This window comes from Xylaria bambusicola (assembly GCF_022495145.1).
Source record: "Xylaria bambusicola strain CBS 139988 unplaced genomic scaffold F5B22scaffold_23, whole genome shotgun sequence".
Taxonomy (NCBI): Eukaryota; Fungi; Ascomycota; class Sordariomycetes; order Xylariales; family Xylariaceae; genus Xylaria; species Xylaria bambusicola.
The window spans coordinates 329537-344942 of NW_025953576.1; the positions used below are offsets into that span (position 1 = coordinate 329537).

A 15406-nucleotide genomic window follows, 5' to 3' on the forward strand; every position below is an offset into this window, starting at 1 on the left:
CAAGGAAAATCTGGCTTGGCACACCCTGTGTTCCCGTCCACACACCAATAGTATCACTAGGTAGGCAACTTCGATCCGTCCCGGCGAGGCTCGAAAATCGGCGTTGAATTCATCAAGGGACCGATCCAACAGATCGCAGAGCCGATGGGCGCAGGGTGAAATACTAGAACAGCTTCCGCAACCAACATACCTTCACTAACAGCCAATACGCCTTAACGGTTAATATACCTAACATGGATGCCATGCTAGACACATGCCATTTGCAGCTTCTATCTCGTGTGCTATAATGTGCCATCCAAAGAAGGCCTATGAAGACTGCAACGAACATATCGCGTTGAAAGGCAACTGGCAGATATTTTGAGTTTACACTCATTCGAGGACCTTCTATATGAGCTCCATGGTCATTGTGCTTTGGTGAGAAAGTGAGAAAACGGTGACAACACTCTCCCTGATTTCTTACCGAGTTATTCCGAGACTCTAGAATACTTAGATATAATACAACTAACAATATAACAAGGGTAGAGATCTGGGCTTGGAACCTGATGCTATTCACAATATAATGATCAACCAATGCTGTATGAGTCCTCAACCAAGCAATTCTTTCTTGGCCTATTCGACTCCATATACAATTGGCTTCCCAGCCCTGACTACCTAGGTCTAGTCGGCTTGTTTCATAAAGCAAAGTCCGTATAACCTTACTTTCCAATATTGCCTGCATGTCTTTGAAGATCATGAACAGCCTGCAGTGGCCTTTTCGTACGGCCGAAGCGCAAGGCGAACCGCATGTTCAGCTTGTACGCTTGTATAGTTGCGAGGCCTTCAAAGGTCTCGGGGCCTAGACCACCCTGGCTCTATACATACTCGGGCTCTCTATAATTGCCTTTATATTTCAATAAAACCATCGCCTGTTTAAAAAGATGTATAAATGCATGTGAATTCCAGTTATCTAGAGCGGTTCAATGCGACTATCATCAGGAAGATGTGGATGCGTCTTCCCTGCCGTGTGCGTTATCTTTTATCTAGTCTAGGTAATCTACAGGTGGTGCTGCTCAGCTGCATATGTATCCACAATTTATCCGGCGCCAAATTTGGCCCCACCGAAATTTTTCCTTCCCAACGAGGCTCTGTTTTCCTCTGCAGATTTTCTCCCCATCCTGTATAAATTCCGAGGAGTCTACCTCTCTCACTCAACAAGCTCCCTAGCATCTATTCTCACAATATCACCCAAATGAATGCTTTCAGTATACTTGCTGAGCATCTGATTACGCTTTCCGCAAGTGATAAATACATCGTAAGTCTCTCACCTATTTTTCAATTCACCACGATCGTACCTCTTCTCAGGATGACATCCCAACAAATTGTCTTCTTTTCCCAACCGAATCGACCATGAAGAAGTTTCGACTGTTCGGGCTGCCTTCAAAACAGCCTGTTACTTGCCAGTATACTTTGTCTGACTACCCATGTTATGTCATATTTGTTGTATTGTTCATGTGGTTCGCCTTTCGTGCGACGCGTGTTACGTACATCATCACATTACATGGAGAGGTCCCCTGCTACGCGAGAACCACCTACGTTTGTCTATTGGGCTCGATTGCTAATATTAGACCTCTCCAGATTTACATGGCCATGAGTGTGCTCGTCTCTAGTGCCACAATCAGACGCTGATATTGATTTAACTTGCGGAAGAGGTAGGTTGGCTTTTTGGAGAAGCTGGTAGTAGCATTTATACTTGTATTTTAGATATCCCCTTATTGCTTGTCAGTTCAACACAGCATTATACCTAGCTTAATAGAAGAAATCATGAATATCATTGCCCAAGAAGAAGAGAATAAATATCGGTGATAACACCATTCGCATCATGTAAGCTTGTCAAGAGCGTCCCTTAATAGAAAATCCCACTGGTTGCTACGTGTTGCACGAACCACATCTATCTGCTACGTCGCCTCCCTATTCATTCGTGAATCGACCGCCAATGAGTCAACGCACTCCGTGACCAATATCGTCATACCCCAAGATATACCTTTTCGCTTGCCAATGATCACACAATATCCAAAGCTCGAACAAGATGCATTTTACACTGGAAAAAGAATACGTGAAATAAAACATTGCTTTCGCTTGAATGGGCTAATCAAGCTTGAATCCGCTAACAAGGCATCGCTATGTAAACAACGCAAGAGAGCAAATCACCCCATGAAAAACAGAGAGAGGTAGACGTCAGCAAAAACAACACGCACACCTAGCCAGCCCCTCTAACAGGCCGCGACAGCGCATTTCTCACTCTCTCAACAAGAGCCGACACCACCAACCTAGCCACGGGAAAGCAACCCGCTTTCCTCCTCGCGAGTCATTCCTCCTCCCTCTGTTCCCCATTAGGCTCCCACCCCTCCCGCGCCATCTCAAAGCTCTCAAACACGAACGCAGGGGCAACCGTACATCCCACGAGGGTCCATTCACCTAGGGACTTCGCATGCTGCCACTCGCCCCTCTGCACGACGACCTGGGGTCTTTCACCGCCAACCAAGTCATTGCCCAGCACCACATCTCGTACGGGCGTGCCGTCGTCCCAGGCAAGGGATAGCTTGAGGGGGGCCCCGGCGTAATAGTGCCAGACTTCGACGGCGTCGAGGACGCGGTGCCAGTGCGAGAGCCCGGACTCGCCTTCTAGGAGGTAGTAGATGCATGTGCTGTGGGGGCGGGTAGTGGGAGTAGTTTCATCCCCCGCGGAAGTGGAAGTGGAAGTGCCGTTGGTGTCCCGGAATGTCTCGATGTAGAACCCCTTTTCGGGATGCGGTGTTAGGTTCAGCGCCGCGATGACTTGCTTTGCTGTTAGTTGGGACGAAGAATACATCCTGACTACACAGTAGGTACTTTTTGACACTGAGTTCGTGGTAAGTTGGATGAGGTAGATATGTAGACAGCTTCGCTGGGTAGGCGTTAGTAGGAGAGCTTGGAGCGGATTTGGATCTGGTCGCGGATAGGACGGACAAGTAGGTCAGGTATGTAAAATGTGTATAGCGAGAGCTCAGATGGCGTAAGAGGCAGAGGAGCGGGGTTGGACACAGGCTTCTAGGTGGTTAGATAGATAGATAGATAGATAGATAGATGTCGTACTGACAGTGCGCAAAGAACAAATTACTGTAGCTTATTCTAACTTCAAACTTTTTCTTTCTTTTCTTTTTCGCTTCTTTTATACTTGAAGTGCTTTGTGGATTGTATGAAACTGTGCGTATTGTTTTTTGACAAGTCACGGGACGAAAAAAGAAGCTGTTTTCAAGAAACAAAACTCATGAATGGAGGGGTAGCTAAGGGATTGATTGATTTGTATCGTGGAGCCTACTGTAGGTAACACACGAATTCCAACGGGCTCCAGTTGCCTGCTTGTTGGGTTATTCACCCGATCTTGATAGGCTCCGTAGCTTCCGAGTGGTGTTCAGGAATGCTTGATACGTATATGGAAGAAGAGATGGAGAGATAAATGGTTTTCAGAGCTCTCTCTAGGTAAGAAACCACCGGAGGCATTATACAGCATTCAGCCGTGAGTGTGAGTTGAGCGTCGGGATTCCGAGTGAGTGGGGGCGCATAGTTTCGGAATCGGGGCAAACCTGCGTAAATACGTGAAGATGTAAGTATGGAGCTGTGTGACAGGATGACGCTACTAGTATGGGCTGTAGGTGTCTCATTCTCGCCGGAGCTGCATGCAGATCTAAGACTACATATGTAGCCAGTAAACCCCTTTTAGATTATCCTATTCATGCGCTGCGCTCTGAACGTTGACTACTACAAAGGACACGCACTCAATGCTGCCATGCTGCATCAATTGGTTTCTTGCCACGATAGAGGACAAGGAAAAGCTGGTGGTCATGTTGTCAAGCAAAGAACTGCTCATAGGAAACATAAGGTCGTTTTCCCTCCGCCTGGGTATCTTGAGGTAAAAGTAGTCTTCATCCATCCCAACAAAGCCATTGTAACAGCACAACAATGTAATGGATCTCAATCATCCTATAATCTTGTTCAGACAGCAAACATGGTCATCTCGAGCCTCGCTGCGTAGGTATCATAGCCCCGTTATTCTTCCTACATCGTCACCTCGTCACCCTGTTACCCCGACACCTTCCTGCACCCCTTCGCGCAGCACGCTGCTATTCGACCTGTTGTCTGGACGTTTGACCCTGCCACCGACCATGCCTCTCCTGTTCCTGCCCGTTCGGCCCCTGCCCAGCCAGTTCAGCTTTAACAGTCTACCAAGCTCAGATACCATCTTACTGGCTTCATCCGTCACGCCAGGCCCTGTCACCTGACTTCCTCCCATCCCCGTGCCGATGCTGGCGAGGACGCTCATGCATTGTAACAGCCGGCCGACCATCTCAGTGACTTGCTTGCTGTCCTCGACATTCTGCTCACGCACACTACCCAGCATCTCTCGTGCGCGGTCGCTTTCACGTGTCTGTGGCGTAAAGGGCCGAAGAAGTGATCCGCCGCTCGCCGACGCTGGATCCGATACACCGCTCCCATATGAAACGTTACTGATCGCACGACTCCTCGATGGGTTTGAGTCGTTTCCAAAGACCGTCGTCGTAGTCGAGTTGTAGCTGGCTACGCTTGGATCGAGCGACATAGCCGTGCCCGGGCGTATCCCTCCGAAACCACCATCAGATGGTGATGTCGATAGGGAAGCCAAGCTTTCACTAGGGATAGGTGGCGACGCTAGAGCAAGCGAGGCGAGAGAATACGGTAGATGCTCGAGGGAAAGTCGAGAGAAGATAGCCTTCAGTTTGTCATAGCGCGGTAAGATTAGAATGTCGCGGTAAGCCGTAAGGACCATCTGCCGCACGTCGAGCACGTTGGCGGCGGGCGAGACTTGCAGAGCACTACCTGCTGGTGTGCTTGACGGAGGGCCACCAGCAACTACGCCACCCCAGAAGTCGCGTGCTTGCTCAGCCGTCAGGAGCGGCCCAACTCCCGAAAATTCTAGATCCAACGGTAAGAAGACTGCCTGTAGGTATGGAAGGATGTTTGTGAAGGTAATCACCCATAGCTCAACGAGAGCGGGGATAACTTGTTCCTCTGTGGTTCTACGTAGAGTGTGGTCGAGAGATGCAAATCCCGTTGTCAACAGGTCTCGCAAGTCCTCGATAATGATGAGGGCTGCGCGACGCTGTATGCAGTATTGGATATGCAGTGTGACGACACGGTTGAGATCCTCGACTGGCAAACGCAAATCCTCGCCTTCGAAGATAACGAGTAACTTTGCTTTTAGGTACGGCCAAGCATCGTCGAAAGACATACTGTTTAAGCCGTACTTGGTTGAGTCTATGGGCTCATGGACATATGAACCATTATTCGCCGACGTTCCCAGGCTGCCAGGACCAGTCCACTCAGTTACTAAACCGAACGTCGAGTCATTTTCATGGCGCATGATATCGCTGAGTTTCTCTTCTTTCCTCTTCTCTCGTAATGCCCGGCCACCATGGCGCAAGTCAAGACCGCTAACGCTTTTGCCTAAGGCGCTGTTAGGACCAGGACTCGGAGGTGGATTGAAGTTGTACAAGCTCGAGGGCGCGTTAGGATCAACGGGGCGGGAGTTGCTTGCAGCAGAAGACAGGGGTAAGTTGTGCTCGTCTTTACTCGTCAACTTGTGCTTCTGGCGGGATAAGAAATGATGATGTTTCTTTTCCTTGTCTTTCTCTTTTCCTTCCCGCTCTATCGGCGAATCCGTGGCGCGGATGGTGGCTGAGGATGAATTAGCTATATTATAGAAGGACTGAGTATCAGCCAGGCTGGTAGTGCTGTAGTTCCCTCGCTGGAGGGAAGCAAGGGCGGACCCAATCTTGCCAGGACTAGGTATGGGCCGTTCCTTTGACTCGCTCTTCGTGTCAATCTTCTTTGGACGGGAAAATAGTTTGACCTTGGACTTTTCGGCCTTCGCGGGCTTCTCCGGAGGCGGCATAGAGGGTTCCGGGATCGGTGGTACCGGCGAGGTTGACTGGGATGAAGTTCTAGGAAAGGCCGCGTTTGCTGCCGTGGTAGCAGCAGAAACATAGCTGCCTAGAAGGCCGTTATGATAGCCTTGGCTACCGAAACTACCATCGCGTGGTGCACTAGCTTCTGTCAAGCTGAGCATGGGAGGACTCCGTGGACCAACGACAGGCTTTGGCGGAGGTCTCTTGGGAGGATCATGATGAGTCTCACTTCCAGGAAACGGCACTGTCTGTGAGCGATGGCGACTGTGTTGTTGTTGTTGTTGTTGTGGTTGTTGCTGCTGCTGCTGCTGATGCTGATGTTGCTGATGTTGGTTTTGGTGTTGCATGGCCGCTTGAGCAGCGAGTGTAGCGGACGACTGCGACGTGCCAACTTGTGGCAAGTTGGAGGTGCTCGTAGACGGCATGGTGGGTTCAAACAAGCCAGCGCTCTGCGAATGTTTCCTGGCGTGGCCAGCACGCGCAGGAGGAAGGGTCAAGGGAGAGGCATTTCTTATGCTGGAACCATCGTTGGCGGCTCGATTAGGACGCGAGAAGTTCTGGGGGCTTCCCCGGCCAGGCGAATTGGGGAAAATCGGACTTGCGAGACTGATCGGGGTCTGTGGCGCTCTGGTCTTGGGGAGGGAGATGGAATCTTCGGTCGAAGATGAGGTGTCTATTTTCCGGATCATGGGCCGGACCGGCACAGCAGTAGCAGCAGCATTGGCGGCAGCAGCAGCGTTTGAAGCGGCCGAGATGGTGGAAGAGCTAGCGAGGTCGGAAGAGGAGGCATTGCCAATGGAGCCAGGAACAAGAGGGGAGAAGCTACCGGGAGGGCGCTGCTGTGGTCGTGATGGCTGCATCGTCTCGGGCGCAATATCGACACATTCGACACATACAGGAATATCGAGAGCCGTGCTACCTGCTAGGCTGTAGGGTGCACATTGCGAATCGGGAGACTGGTCGGCAGAGAGTAGCTCTTCGTGTGTGTCGGCCGGGGAGTGTTTTATACCCAAGGCACACACGCTCTGGTCTTGTTTGGGGTTCTGGGACCAAGTGCCAGGGGTTGAAAGTTGCGCGATGAAGGGTGAGCAGTCGAAAGGACGATACTATTCGGCCGAGGTGTAGAATGGGGTTGATAGCTTGTATGGTTGGATGGTACATATGTAGTTTGCAAAATGTCAACTTTCGGAGGTGTGTAGGAGGAACTTGACGATGCCTAGGTACGCAGCTTCGATTCCTAGGAATTCGGGAACCATTGTACTATAATTACAGGGGCTTTAGCCCCGCCTTGCCCGCGTCCCAGTGGCCTGGTCTGGGGTTGGTGGGGCTACCTAGGTAGCTAGACCCTGATGACCTCCAGGGCAGGCAGACAGACAGGGCCATACAAAGACATGCCGATATTCTCCAACGCAACAAAGCGACGTCGTGAACAACACTCCAACTTGGCTATCATTTTCAATGCTTCCATTTCCCCAAGGTTACCTACCAAGTTCTTCAAGTGTTCTCCAAGGATCTGTAGACACCCATCACATTTGTCTACACATTTGTCTATCGAATTGTCCACACATCGGGCTTGGGCTTCATTCAGCGCCTAGAACAATCATACGTGATTGTAACATCCAAACAAACCCGCATAGCGCGAATCTAGGCTTCATGAAGGAGGTATACATACCTACTAGGTAGATAAACTAAGGTCCACGTGTCGATCCAACTACGAACCTCCAACGTCTGTGCAGAGTCTGTGCTTAGAAAATCCGTGTACCTATAGAATGATCTGCGTGGGTGTAGGCAGCATATCATGAAACCGATGTCGCCATGAACGTTACTCCGTCTACTCGGCTCAGTTATTCCAGGTTTAAATCCGGGCATCGCTGGTATCACTCCAACGAATGGATACATCATGGGTTCTGCCGAGTCTATATAAATGCGAATCCACTCCAAATTTAAAAAAAGGCTACCTAAGTAGGTGTCTAGGATATGCAAACAATTGCAAGAAGCATTCGAGAATAGTTTCCAGAAACGCTTACTAGCTTTATTCCCTACGCCGTCAGGGAGACCCCTCAGAAAGCATTGTATCGTATCATACGCGCAGAATGCTCGAAATCAAGTGCACGGGGACTCCCTACGATGTGAGCGGTTCCCAAACACCATCCCATTATCTCGCACAAAACACGCGCATTCGAAATCTCGCTGACGATGAGAAAATAAAAGATAGGCGTGGCACATGGCGTCTACGCCAGGGAGAAGATCGCAGGCTCGATGGAGTTCTATACCAGACTGTTCCAGAGATCATGCTCCTTGGCATGGCCCGAGGTATTGCAAGAAGCGGCAAAATACGTCGAGCCTCTCGAGCGCATTGCCCCGCGACATCTAGAAGAGATCAGAGGCATCGCTGAAGGTGCCGGGCTGACATTCCTCGACATATTGGCTCTCAACATACGCAGTGAAATCACCTTTGGGCTCTTCACCGACGTCGCCGCTGGTAATAATAGCCTCGCCAGTGTTCCGAGCGACGGCTGCACAAGCCTCGGCTGGCTGACGGCCTCGGGGCCCTCGTTCCTCGCGCAGAACTGGGATTGGGAAGTGGAACAGACGCCGAACCTCCTCGTATGTCACGTCTCGCAACCGGGGACTGACATCCCGAACTTCTCCATGGTGACTGAGGCCGGCATCATTGGCAAGATCGGGCTCAACGCCGCGGGTGTCGGCTGCTGCCTGAATGCCATCAAATGCCACGGCGTAGACCCGTCAAAGCTGCCCATCCACTTCGCTTTGCGCAAAGTCCTCGAGTCCCCCTCTCGTGCCGCCGCCGTCGAAGCCATCGAGCGTCTTGGCGCCGCTGGCAGCGGACATATCCTCGTCGCGGACGGTACGGGCTCGACAGGACTCGAGTGTACGAGCAAGTGGGTCAAACAGGTAACCATGGACGAGGCGAAACGGGTATGTCACACGAACCATTTACTCTCAGACAAGTCCGATGTCAACGAGGTGCCTTGGCTGGCGGACTCGCGGCCGCGACTCGCGCGGATCCGGGAGCTTGCGTCGGGGGTCACGGACCCGAATCTGGACACTCTAGCCGCCCTCTTCAAAGATACCGAGGGCTACCCCTGCTCGATCAATAGGCGGCAAGAGGGCGAATCTGCGGCCCAGACACTCTTCACCATTGTCATGGATTTGACTGCGAAGTCGGCCCGGGTTACGTTTGGTCGGCCGACTGAAGTCTACGGCCGGGTTAGCTTGTCTTTCTGAGTGATGGTTTAGGAGAATGAATAGGGGTGAAGGATGCGTGGTTATGTTTATTGGCCCTAGATTTTGTCAGTCGTCTAGATCGTCCGCTATTAGTCTGAGTATATCTAGTGATACTTGATAAGACGATCACGGCCTTTAAATCAAACCGCTTTGATAACATTGTTTAAGCGTGAAACTAGCCAGGTTATCATATTTTCAATTTTGTGACCAAGTCCAACATGATATACATATCAAGATCTTCAAGGCTCTAAGTAATCGTTTCAGGCTCTCTTTTGCTTTGAAAGACAGGGCAAAATGAATAAATAGTATTTGATTATTTTGATAATTTTAGTTCAAGAGACTTGCAAAAATGGCTCGGTTATCCACTCCGCTAATATGTCTTATGTCCATCTATTTTATGTCATGTCCAGTGTTCTTCCCCTGATCAATCCAGCCTATATCCACGCCATATTTATACACACCCATACTTTCCCACCAGCCCAGACTAAACAGCCAGCCTTCGTAGACACCGACCCGGCTGAGCTCAGCTTCTGTCCGCCACTCGGCTCCATAAGGCACCAGCTTCCGCGTGCTAACTTCGCCGTCCGCGAACAGCGCCGCCCGGCCCGCAATGCTGCAGGGATTGTGCGGGACCAGCTTCTCGATGTCCCGGAGGAATATCCTGCTGACGATCGCGCACAAGACCATCACCGCCAGCACAGCCTGAAGTGCGAATTTCGGAGCAGCTTCTTGCTTCAAGCGCAGTCGTCCAGGGAACGCAGGTCGCGTCGTCATACGGAGGGGTTCGACTTTGGCGGCGATGGCGTCGGGCGCGGCGACCTTGGCATCGAGGTCCGTCGTCCGCATGTTCCGGTCGATGGCCTGCGGCATGTATGTCTTGTACAGTCTGTTGGTCGCGTCGATCAAGTTGTGGCTGTTCTCGTGACCGACGAGAGCGTCTATGGGCAGTGACGCGTTCGCCGTCGCGAGAAATTGTACGAAATCGTCCAGCTGGTTCGCGTCGCTGGTGGTGCCGCCGCTGGGAGGCGGCGCCGAGACGTTGCCGGTGCCGTGGGTGAGCGTGAGCAAGAGATTGTTGAGTGGAAACTCGAATATTGGGCCTGTGTAGTTGGATAGCTCATTGATGAGGAATTCGGCTGTGGACTCGTCGGGCACCGGGGGCGTCGAGATCACGCCGAGCGAGGGCAGTCTTAGCGTTACGTTTGTGTCCACGACTTCTATGCGTTGGGAACACACGATGCTTGTGACTTCAATGTCGAAGTCGTAGGTGGTCTTGTTCTTTCGAGATATCTGCTCTATGGCCGATCCTCGCCCCAGGGTCACCGCAAATGACGGGCAGCCGTAGCCACCCACCCAGTTAGCGACCGCCTCATCGGCGTAAGATACCGCCATTCCGCGGTTGGTATCAGTAATAGCAGCTCTATTCCCGTGGAGGATGTCACTCCACTATAAAAGATCAGTTCGTTGCCTCTTGTTGGTAGAGACCATTTTTCACTTACAGTGAGAACACTAGCATGTCCAAAGTAAATCGGGCTGCCATCTTTAGGAAGAGCGAATCCTTGGAACCATGACACGTTGGTAATATTCCCCCTTGGACTCTCACACATCCAAGGGACAACGTATGTTATATTAAGAGCCGCCCTGTCGAGCGTGATCTGCTGCGCATCTGCTTTGTCGTCCCATTTATATGCCATTGAATCTGGTGAGATGACATCACATGTGAGAGACGGCCTTGTCGCTCGCAGCTTGGCTGCGAATGGCACTTCCGTATCCGCTGATATATCCGTAGGGACGCCTGTCGCGTCGAGCTTATTGAAGGCGAGGTCCCCGTACGTCCATTCTGGATATGCTAGGTCTTCGAAAGCAATGAGACCGGCAATGGTGCCTGCAAGGTTGTCTTCATAGAAGAGGTTATTCAATTTGAAGTCAAAGACATCACTTTGTGCCAAGCTGACGGAATGCGACGCAGTAGCGGGAACGGTGACATAGAGACCAGACACGAGAATGGGGAGCCAGGCAGCGAGGAACGTGGCTACCATAATCAACACCTCGCCAACATTGCCATGCTTGAAAGCCAAGAAGATACGATGCGGGGCAAGTCTGTTGATCAGATTGAGAAACAGAGATCTGGAAGCCGGGGCGCTACCTCTGTGCAGTGCTAGCCATGGGGAGAGGGTACAGATTGCCAGTTGTATGCTAGTAAACATAGTAGCGACGATGAATGCCACTACGGAAAAGATTGAAGTAAGCAACTACCAATATATTCGAACAAACGGCCATCTAGATTGGAATGGACTTCGAAATGCACTTACCGACAGCAGGAATATAAGTTGCAAACCCATGTGTGGTAGCGAAGCCAGCAGTACCAAGGTCTACAAAGCCGTTGTTATCATCAGACAGTCGTTGGACGACTTCGAGGACGGCAATAATAATGATAGGCAAAGTGATAGAAAGCAGCTGGAACCACAACTTGGCAGCGACGGGAGTCCACCAATGCTCACTTTGTGGTGGGCTGTCATCTTCAATAGTCTTGCTACTCGTTGGCTGTCCGTGCTCAGTTGGCACGACGGTAAAGGTCTTTTGGGGCCCAGGGGTAACGACGCTCCGGAAGTTATAGGAAGACAGCTTCTGCTTGATCTCGCGAGTCCTCGCAGCTCCCAGTCCTAACAGGAGATTCCGCAGTGTAGAGCTCTCCGCAAGGATGAGTGCAGTGGCCCCGATTGATCCAGGATCAGAGGGGACCACGTTCATCGGTCTGAAAATGAGTAGAACGATAGTAAGACCAGCTAACAATATGAACGCAGCCGCCATGAACCCGACTGAGAGAGCTCTCACCCACAAGCGGTTTTGATAATAAAGCATCGAGCCGCTGACGGTAGTCTCACTTGGCTTCATCATGTGTTTGTTAATGAGTTCAGCCGCTATACCTTTGAAAGCATCAGTGGCGCTGCTAATCAGCTTTTCATGATCCATGAAAAGCCCAATGCTGACATTGCCGTTCATGGCCGAGAGTATCTGGTAGAATGTCGGGACCTGCTTTGTGAGAACCCAGTCTTGCCCACCAGTGCCGAGGTACGTCTCGTCCAAAGACGAATGAACAGCCGCGCCAAGCTGAGCAGAGGAGAAACCAGGGATCTCAGATGATGATTCCGAGACCTTATCGGCCATCCAAGATTTGCTATGCCCGTCTATGCCGTCCTTGTAAGTTACTTCGTAGTCACCCATGGCGTAACCCGACTTGCACACAGCGACCGTGAGTTTCTCCACGTAAATATACGGTGCACCAGCACTGAGCCAGTTTCGAGGAGGAAAACGAAGATCGGCCATTGTCATGACTATGCGATGTTCTACTGTCGTGTTTGAGGGATCTGGAAATATGGGAGCTGAGTAGTCAATGCTTGGGTCACAGAGGTAATCACCGAAGTAGCCCATATACGCTTGTGTGGCATTCTCCTGGTGGTAGCTGAAAAGCCGAGACTGGTTAGTATTGTCGGTGAATTGCATCGCAGAATCTTGTTGTTGTCATGAACTGATACAAAAAGCACACTAAGCTTGGCACTTACATGTTGTGGTCCGGGCCCTGACCGACGATAATATTCCGTATGTTACAAGAGGGTGTGGTGATGTTTAGAACAAAGAATGCCCCATTGATGCTCCACCATGGCAAATAGGTCTTCGTCCCATTTAGACCCGGAAGATACTCGCAGTCGAGACTTGCCTCTACCCCTGGCACGATGGCTGTATAATTGGTGCCGTTGATGGTGGCTGAACGGTCCGAAGGCGCAAAGTCTGGCATTACGAGGCCGCGAGAGATATCAACACCAGGTTGTGACGCAAGTCCGTAGACTCGCGAGCCATAGTACAAGATACTCGGGCCAGTGGAAAGGCTGGTACTAGTGTTGGTCAAACGAAAATCGGATCCATTGAACGAACTCCCGACGGTCATGGGAACATTGCTTAGGCTCAGCGTCGTGGGTTCCAGTACGAATAGACCTGTGGAGAAGACAGTCTGCAGATGAATTAGCAACGGAGATCAGTATGCACACAAATTCATAGCTCACAGCTAACTGAATCAGCAGTATGCCAAGAATAGACGCCATCACAGCCCAATGGTGCCTCTTCATTGCTCTCCAGAAGACTATGAGCATGGGAGGAGAAATGTAATCAACAAGAACGCTCTTCTCCGCCTCCGTGGGAGCCCGACGCATTTCCTGCCATGGCGTCAAGATCTTGCTCGAGTAATCGATCTGCGCCCACAAGCTGAGAATGACGGTCAAGAAGGCTGTCGGTCCGTACCTCCATCCATACTGTCTCGCCATATCCTCGGCGTTGAGGCCGTGGTACTTCTCAGAGACCCCGTATAAGGCAATAGTGACGACGAAGAGCAGGACAAAGAGCACCACGAAGCTTGCCAGTAGCCTGGTCCGTAGCCAAACAGAATTCCACATTTTGGAGACATGATTAGGGTCGTCGCTCAAGCTTGTGCTGAAGCTTGCGTTCAAACTTGAAGTCTCACTCTTGTATTCGGTGCTTGGTTGCTCCTCGACATTCCATGCCAATTTCAAGCTACTTTGCCGGTCACGATAAGCTGGGCTCTGGTTTTCGTTAAGATACGAAGCGCCGACAGGTTGGTCGCCGCCATCGTGCGACGGGATCCGTTGTGGCTTTGATGTGCTGAAGAAGCGTGTGAACCCCATATTCCGTCTGGTCGATCGTCCCTCAACCACAACCAGGCTGTCAGATCTGAGCCCGGCACGTCAAGGTCAGCTGGTGGTGCAGTAGGCCATGATTTTATTGTGATGCGTTTCGTATATGGTAGCGCGGTATCCACTATCTGGGCCGAATCTATTCCCTACCAGCCTATGTTATTTCATTGATCCCGGGATGCCAAGATAATGCAGCAGAAGTCTTAGCAGGCAGACCAGGTCGTCCCAGACCTCGTTCCATCATCGTCTCCCTTGCCACACCAGTCCCGCGGCTGCACTAGCGCAGGAGGGAGCGCGTGCGTGAGGGGAACATCTAGTTTAGCTTCGTTACATGACTCGCCACCGTCATCTTAACAGCAGCACTAAATAAGACTTCGATGGATAAGATCGTCCCAGCTTGTCCCAGCTTCTCCTCCAATACACAAGGCAGGCAGCCCAGTCAGAATCTAAGCAGTACCCAGGCGAGCCAGGTCATGTTAGATGTATGTAGTTTATCGACTCTGTCCGACCATCGGGCACTACCGGCTATACTTATGTTTAGAGTAGATGGTTGAGGCAGTGTCGTGCTTTTGCACGCAATGTGCTGTAGGTCCCAAACCCCGAAACTTGTACTATGTAAACCTACCGCCGTCAGACATTAGCATCTGAAAAGCACTGGACGAGATGCGACCTCTCAAGCTTGGCACGCCTTATTTGTGGCACCACTCCAGTTTAAGCCAAAATTGGAACCTTGGCAGATATTAATAGCTAAAGTCCTGCATTTCTACTTCCAGCTTCCAGTAAACATAGTAGGTAGACAGAGAGAATGAAGGTAGGGCAGATCACTTTGCATCTTTGACACCTCATCTACATTGTCTTTATTCTTGGTATGTACATCTTTGAATACTTTCGTAATTCGGCGGTTCATATGTCGAACATATTGTCTAAGATATCTCTCGTATCTCCTCCTTTTGACTTCAAGTCTTACCCAGTCTCGTTCACAGTACCTAAGCGCCTCTCTCCGTGTACTTAAACGAATAATATCTAAGGATTACTAATAACTGGTTTTCCCCACACAAGGTTCTACTAACCCATATTGTGTATTCAGTTTACCTTATACTCTCGAATATACCTTATATCACGGAACCAAAGAAGCCTAATTTCCGATATACAGCATAGACCAAGAAACATTATATATAACGCTAAAAAAAGGAATAAGGGGCAAAAATTAGAACTTCCCTCCTTATACAATAATAGAACAAATATATAAAACTATAATTAAGTAATACTATAATAGTTTATTATACCTAAAAAATAGGTAATATCCTTCTTTAAGGACTAGTTTATATAAATACCTTAAACTTACTTTTAAAACGCTATAAAATTAAAACCTTTAACCCCTAATATTCCTACCTTAATAAAACTTCTTATATATAGGTATACAATTATTAATATCGTTAATAGCTATTTAATAATTATAATAGCTTTATAAAACTTAAACCTAAATGCTAT

The 15406-nt window shown here is 50.1% G+C and overlaps 5 protein-coding genes across 5 annotated transcripts; 1 reads left to right on the forward strand and 4 right to left on the reverse strand.

The window, feature by feature from the left end:
* Window positions 1-153: 153 nt before the first annotated feature.
* On the reverse strand, window positions 154-628 carry F5B22DRAFT_608496 (uncharacterized protein). Its single transcript, XM_047975076.1, has one exon. The coding sequence runs from the start codon at window positions 371-373 to the stop codon at window positions 164-166; it is 210 nt and encodes a 69-aa protein (XP_047830436.1). The 5' UTR covers window positions 374-628; the 3' UTR covers window positions 154-163.
* Window positions 629-2004: 1376 nt separating this feature from the next.
* Window positions 2005-3356, reverse strand: F5B22DRAFT_203603 (DUF985 domain protein). Its single transcript, XM_047969623.1, has 3 exons — window positions 3116-3356; window positions 2986-3063; window positions 2005-2923 (listed from the first exon to the last, which is right to left on the reverse strand). The coding sequence occupies exon 3, from the start codon at window positions 2846-2848 to the stop codon at window positions 2345-2347; it is 504 nt and encodes a 167-aa protein (XP_047830437.1). The 5' UTR covers window positions 2849-2923; window positions 2986-3063; window positions 3116-3356; the 3' UTR covers window positions 2005-2344.
* A 714-nt stretch (window positions 3357-4070) lies between these two features.
* F5B22DRAFT_203595 (HbrB-like-domain-containing protein) lies at window positions 4071-7358 on the reverse strand. The gene has a single exon (XM_047969622.1). The coding sequence runs from the start codon at window positions 6818-6820 to the stop codon at window positions 4091-4093; it is 2730 nt and encodes a 909-aa protein (XP_047830438.1). The 5' UTR covers window positions 6821-7358; the 3' UTR covers window positions 4071-4090.
* A 600-nt stretch (window positions 7359-7958) lies between these two features.
* F5B22DRAFT_203706 (peptidase C45 acyl-coenzyme A:6-aminopenicillanic acid acyl-transferase-like protein) lies at window positions 7959-9404 on the forward strand. Its single transcript, XM_047969624.1, has 2 exons — window positions 7959-8089; window positions 8172-9404. The coding sequence occupies exons 1-2, from the start codon at window positions 8054-8056 to the stop codon at window positions 9207-9209; spliced, it is 1074 nt and encodes a 357-aa protein (XP_047830439.1). The 5' UTR covers window positions 7959-8053; the 3' UTR covers window positions 9210-9404.
* A 195-nt stretch (window positions 9405-9599) lies between these two features.
* Window positions 9600-13657, reverse strand: F5B22DRAFT_636688 (uncharacterized protein; the record flags this gene model as incomplete). Its single annotated transcript, XM_047977324.1, has 5 exons — window positions 9600-10655; window positions 10709-11436; window positions 11522-12672; window positions 12773-13218; window positions 13271-13657. 5 exons carry the CDS (start codon window positions 13655-13657, stop codon window positions 9600-9602), a joined length of 3768 nt encoding a protein of 1255 aa, XP_047830440.1.
* Between the last annotated feature and the right edge of the window lie 1749 nt (window positions 13658-15406).

What these genes read in the sequence shown, in the direction of transcription:
- F5B22DRAFT_608496 (XM_047975076.1), bottom strand. Translation starts at nt 373, where the DNA reads ATGAGTGTAAACTCAAAATATCTGCCAGTTGCCTTTCAACGCGATATG.
- F5B22DRAFT_203603 (XM_047969623.1), bottom strand. Translation starts at nt 2,848, where the DNA reads ATGTATTCTTCGTCCCAACTAACAGCAAAGCAAGTCATCGCGGCGCTG.
- F5B22DRAFT_203595 (XM_047969622.1), bottom strand. Translation starts at nt 6,820, where the DNA reads ATGCAGCCATCACGACCACAGCAGCGCCCTCCCGGTAGCTTCTCCCCT.
- F5B22DRAFT_203706 (XM_047969624.1), top strand. Translation starts at nt 8,054, where the DNA reads ATGCTCGAAATCAAGTGCACGGGGACTCCCTACGAT. An exon ending in GCACGGGGACTCCCTACGAT is followed by an intron (nt 8,090 to 8,171) that starts GTGAGCGGTTCC and finishes AGAAAATAAAAG; the next exon opens with ATAGGCGTGGCACATGGCGT.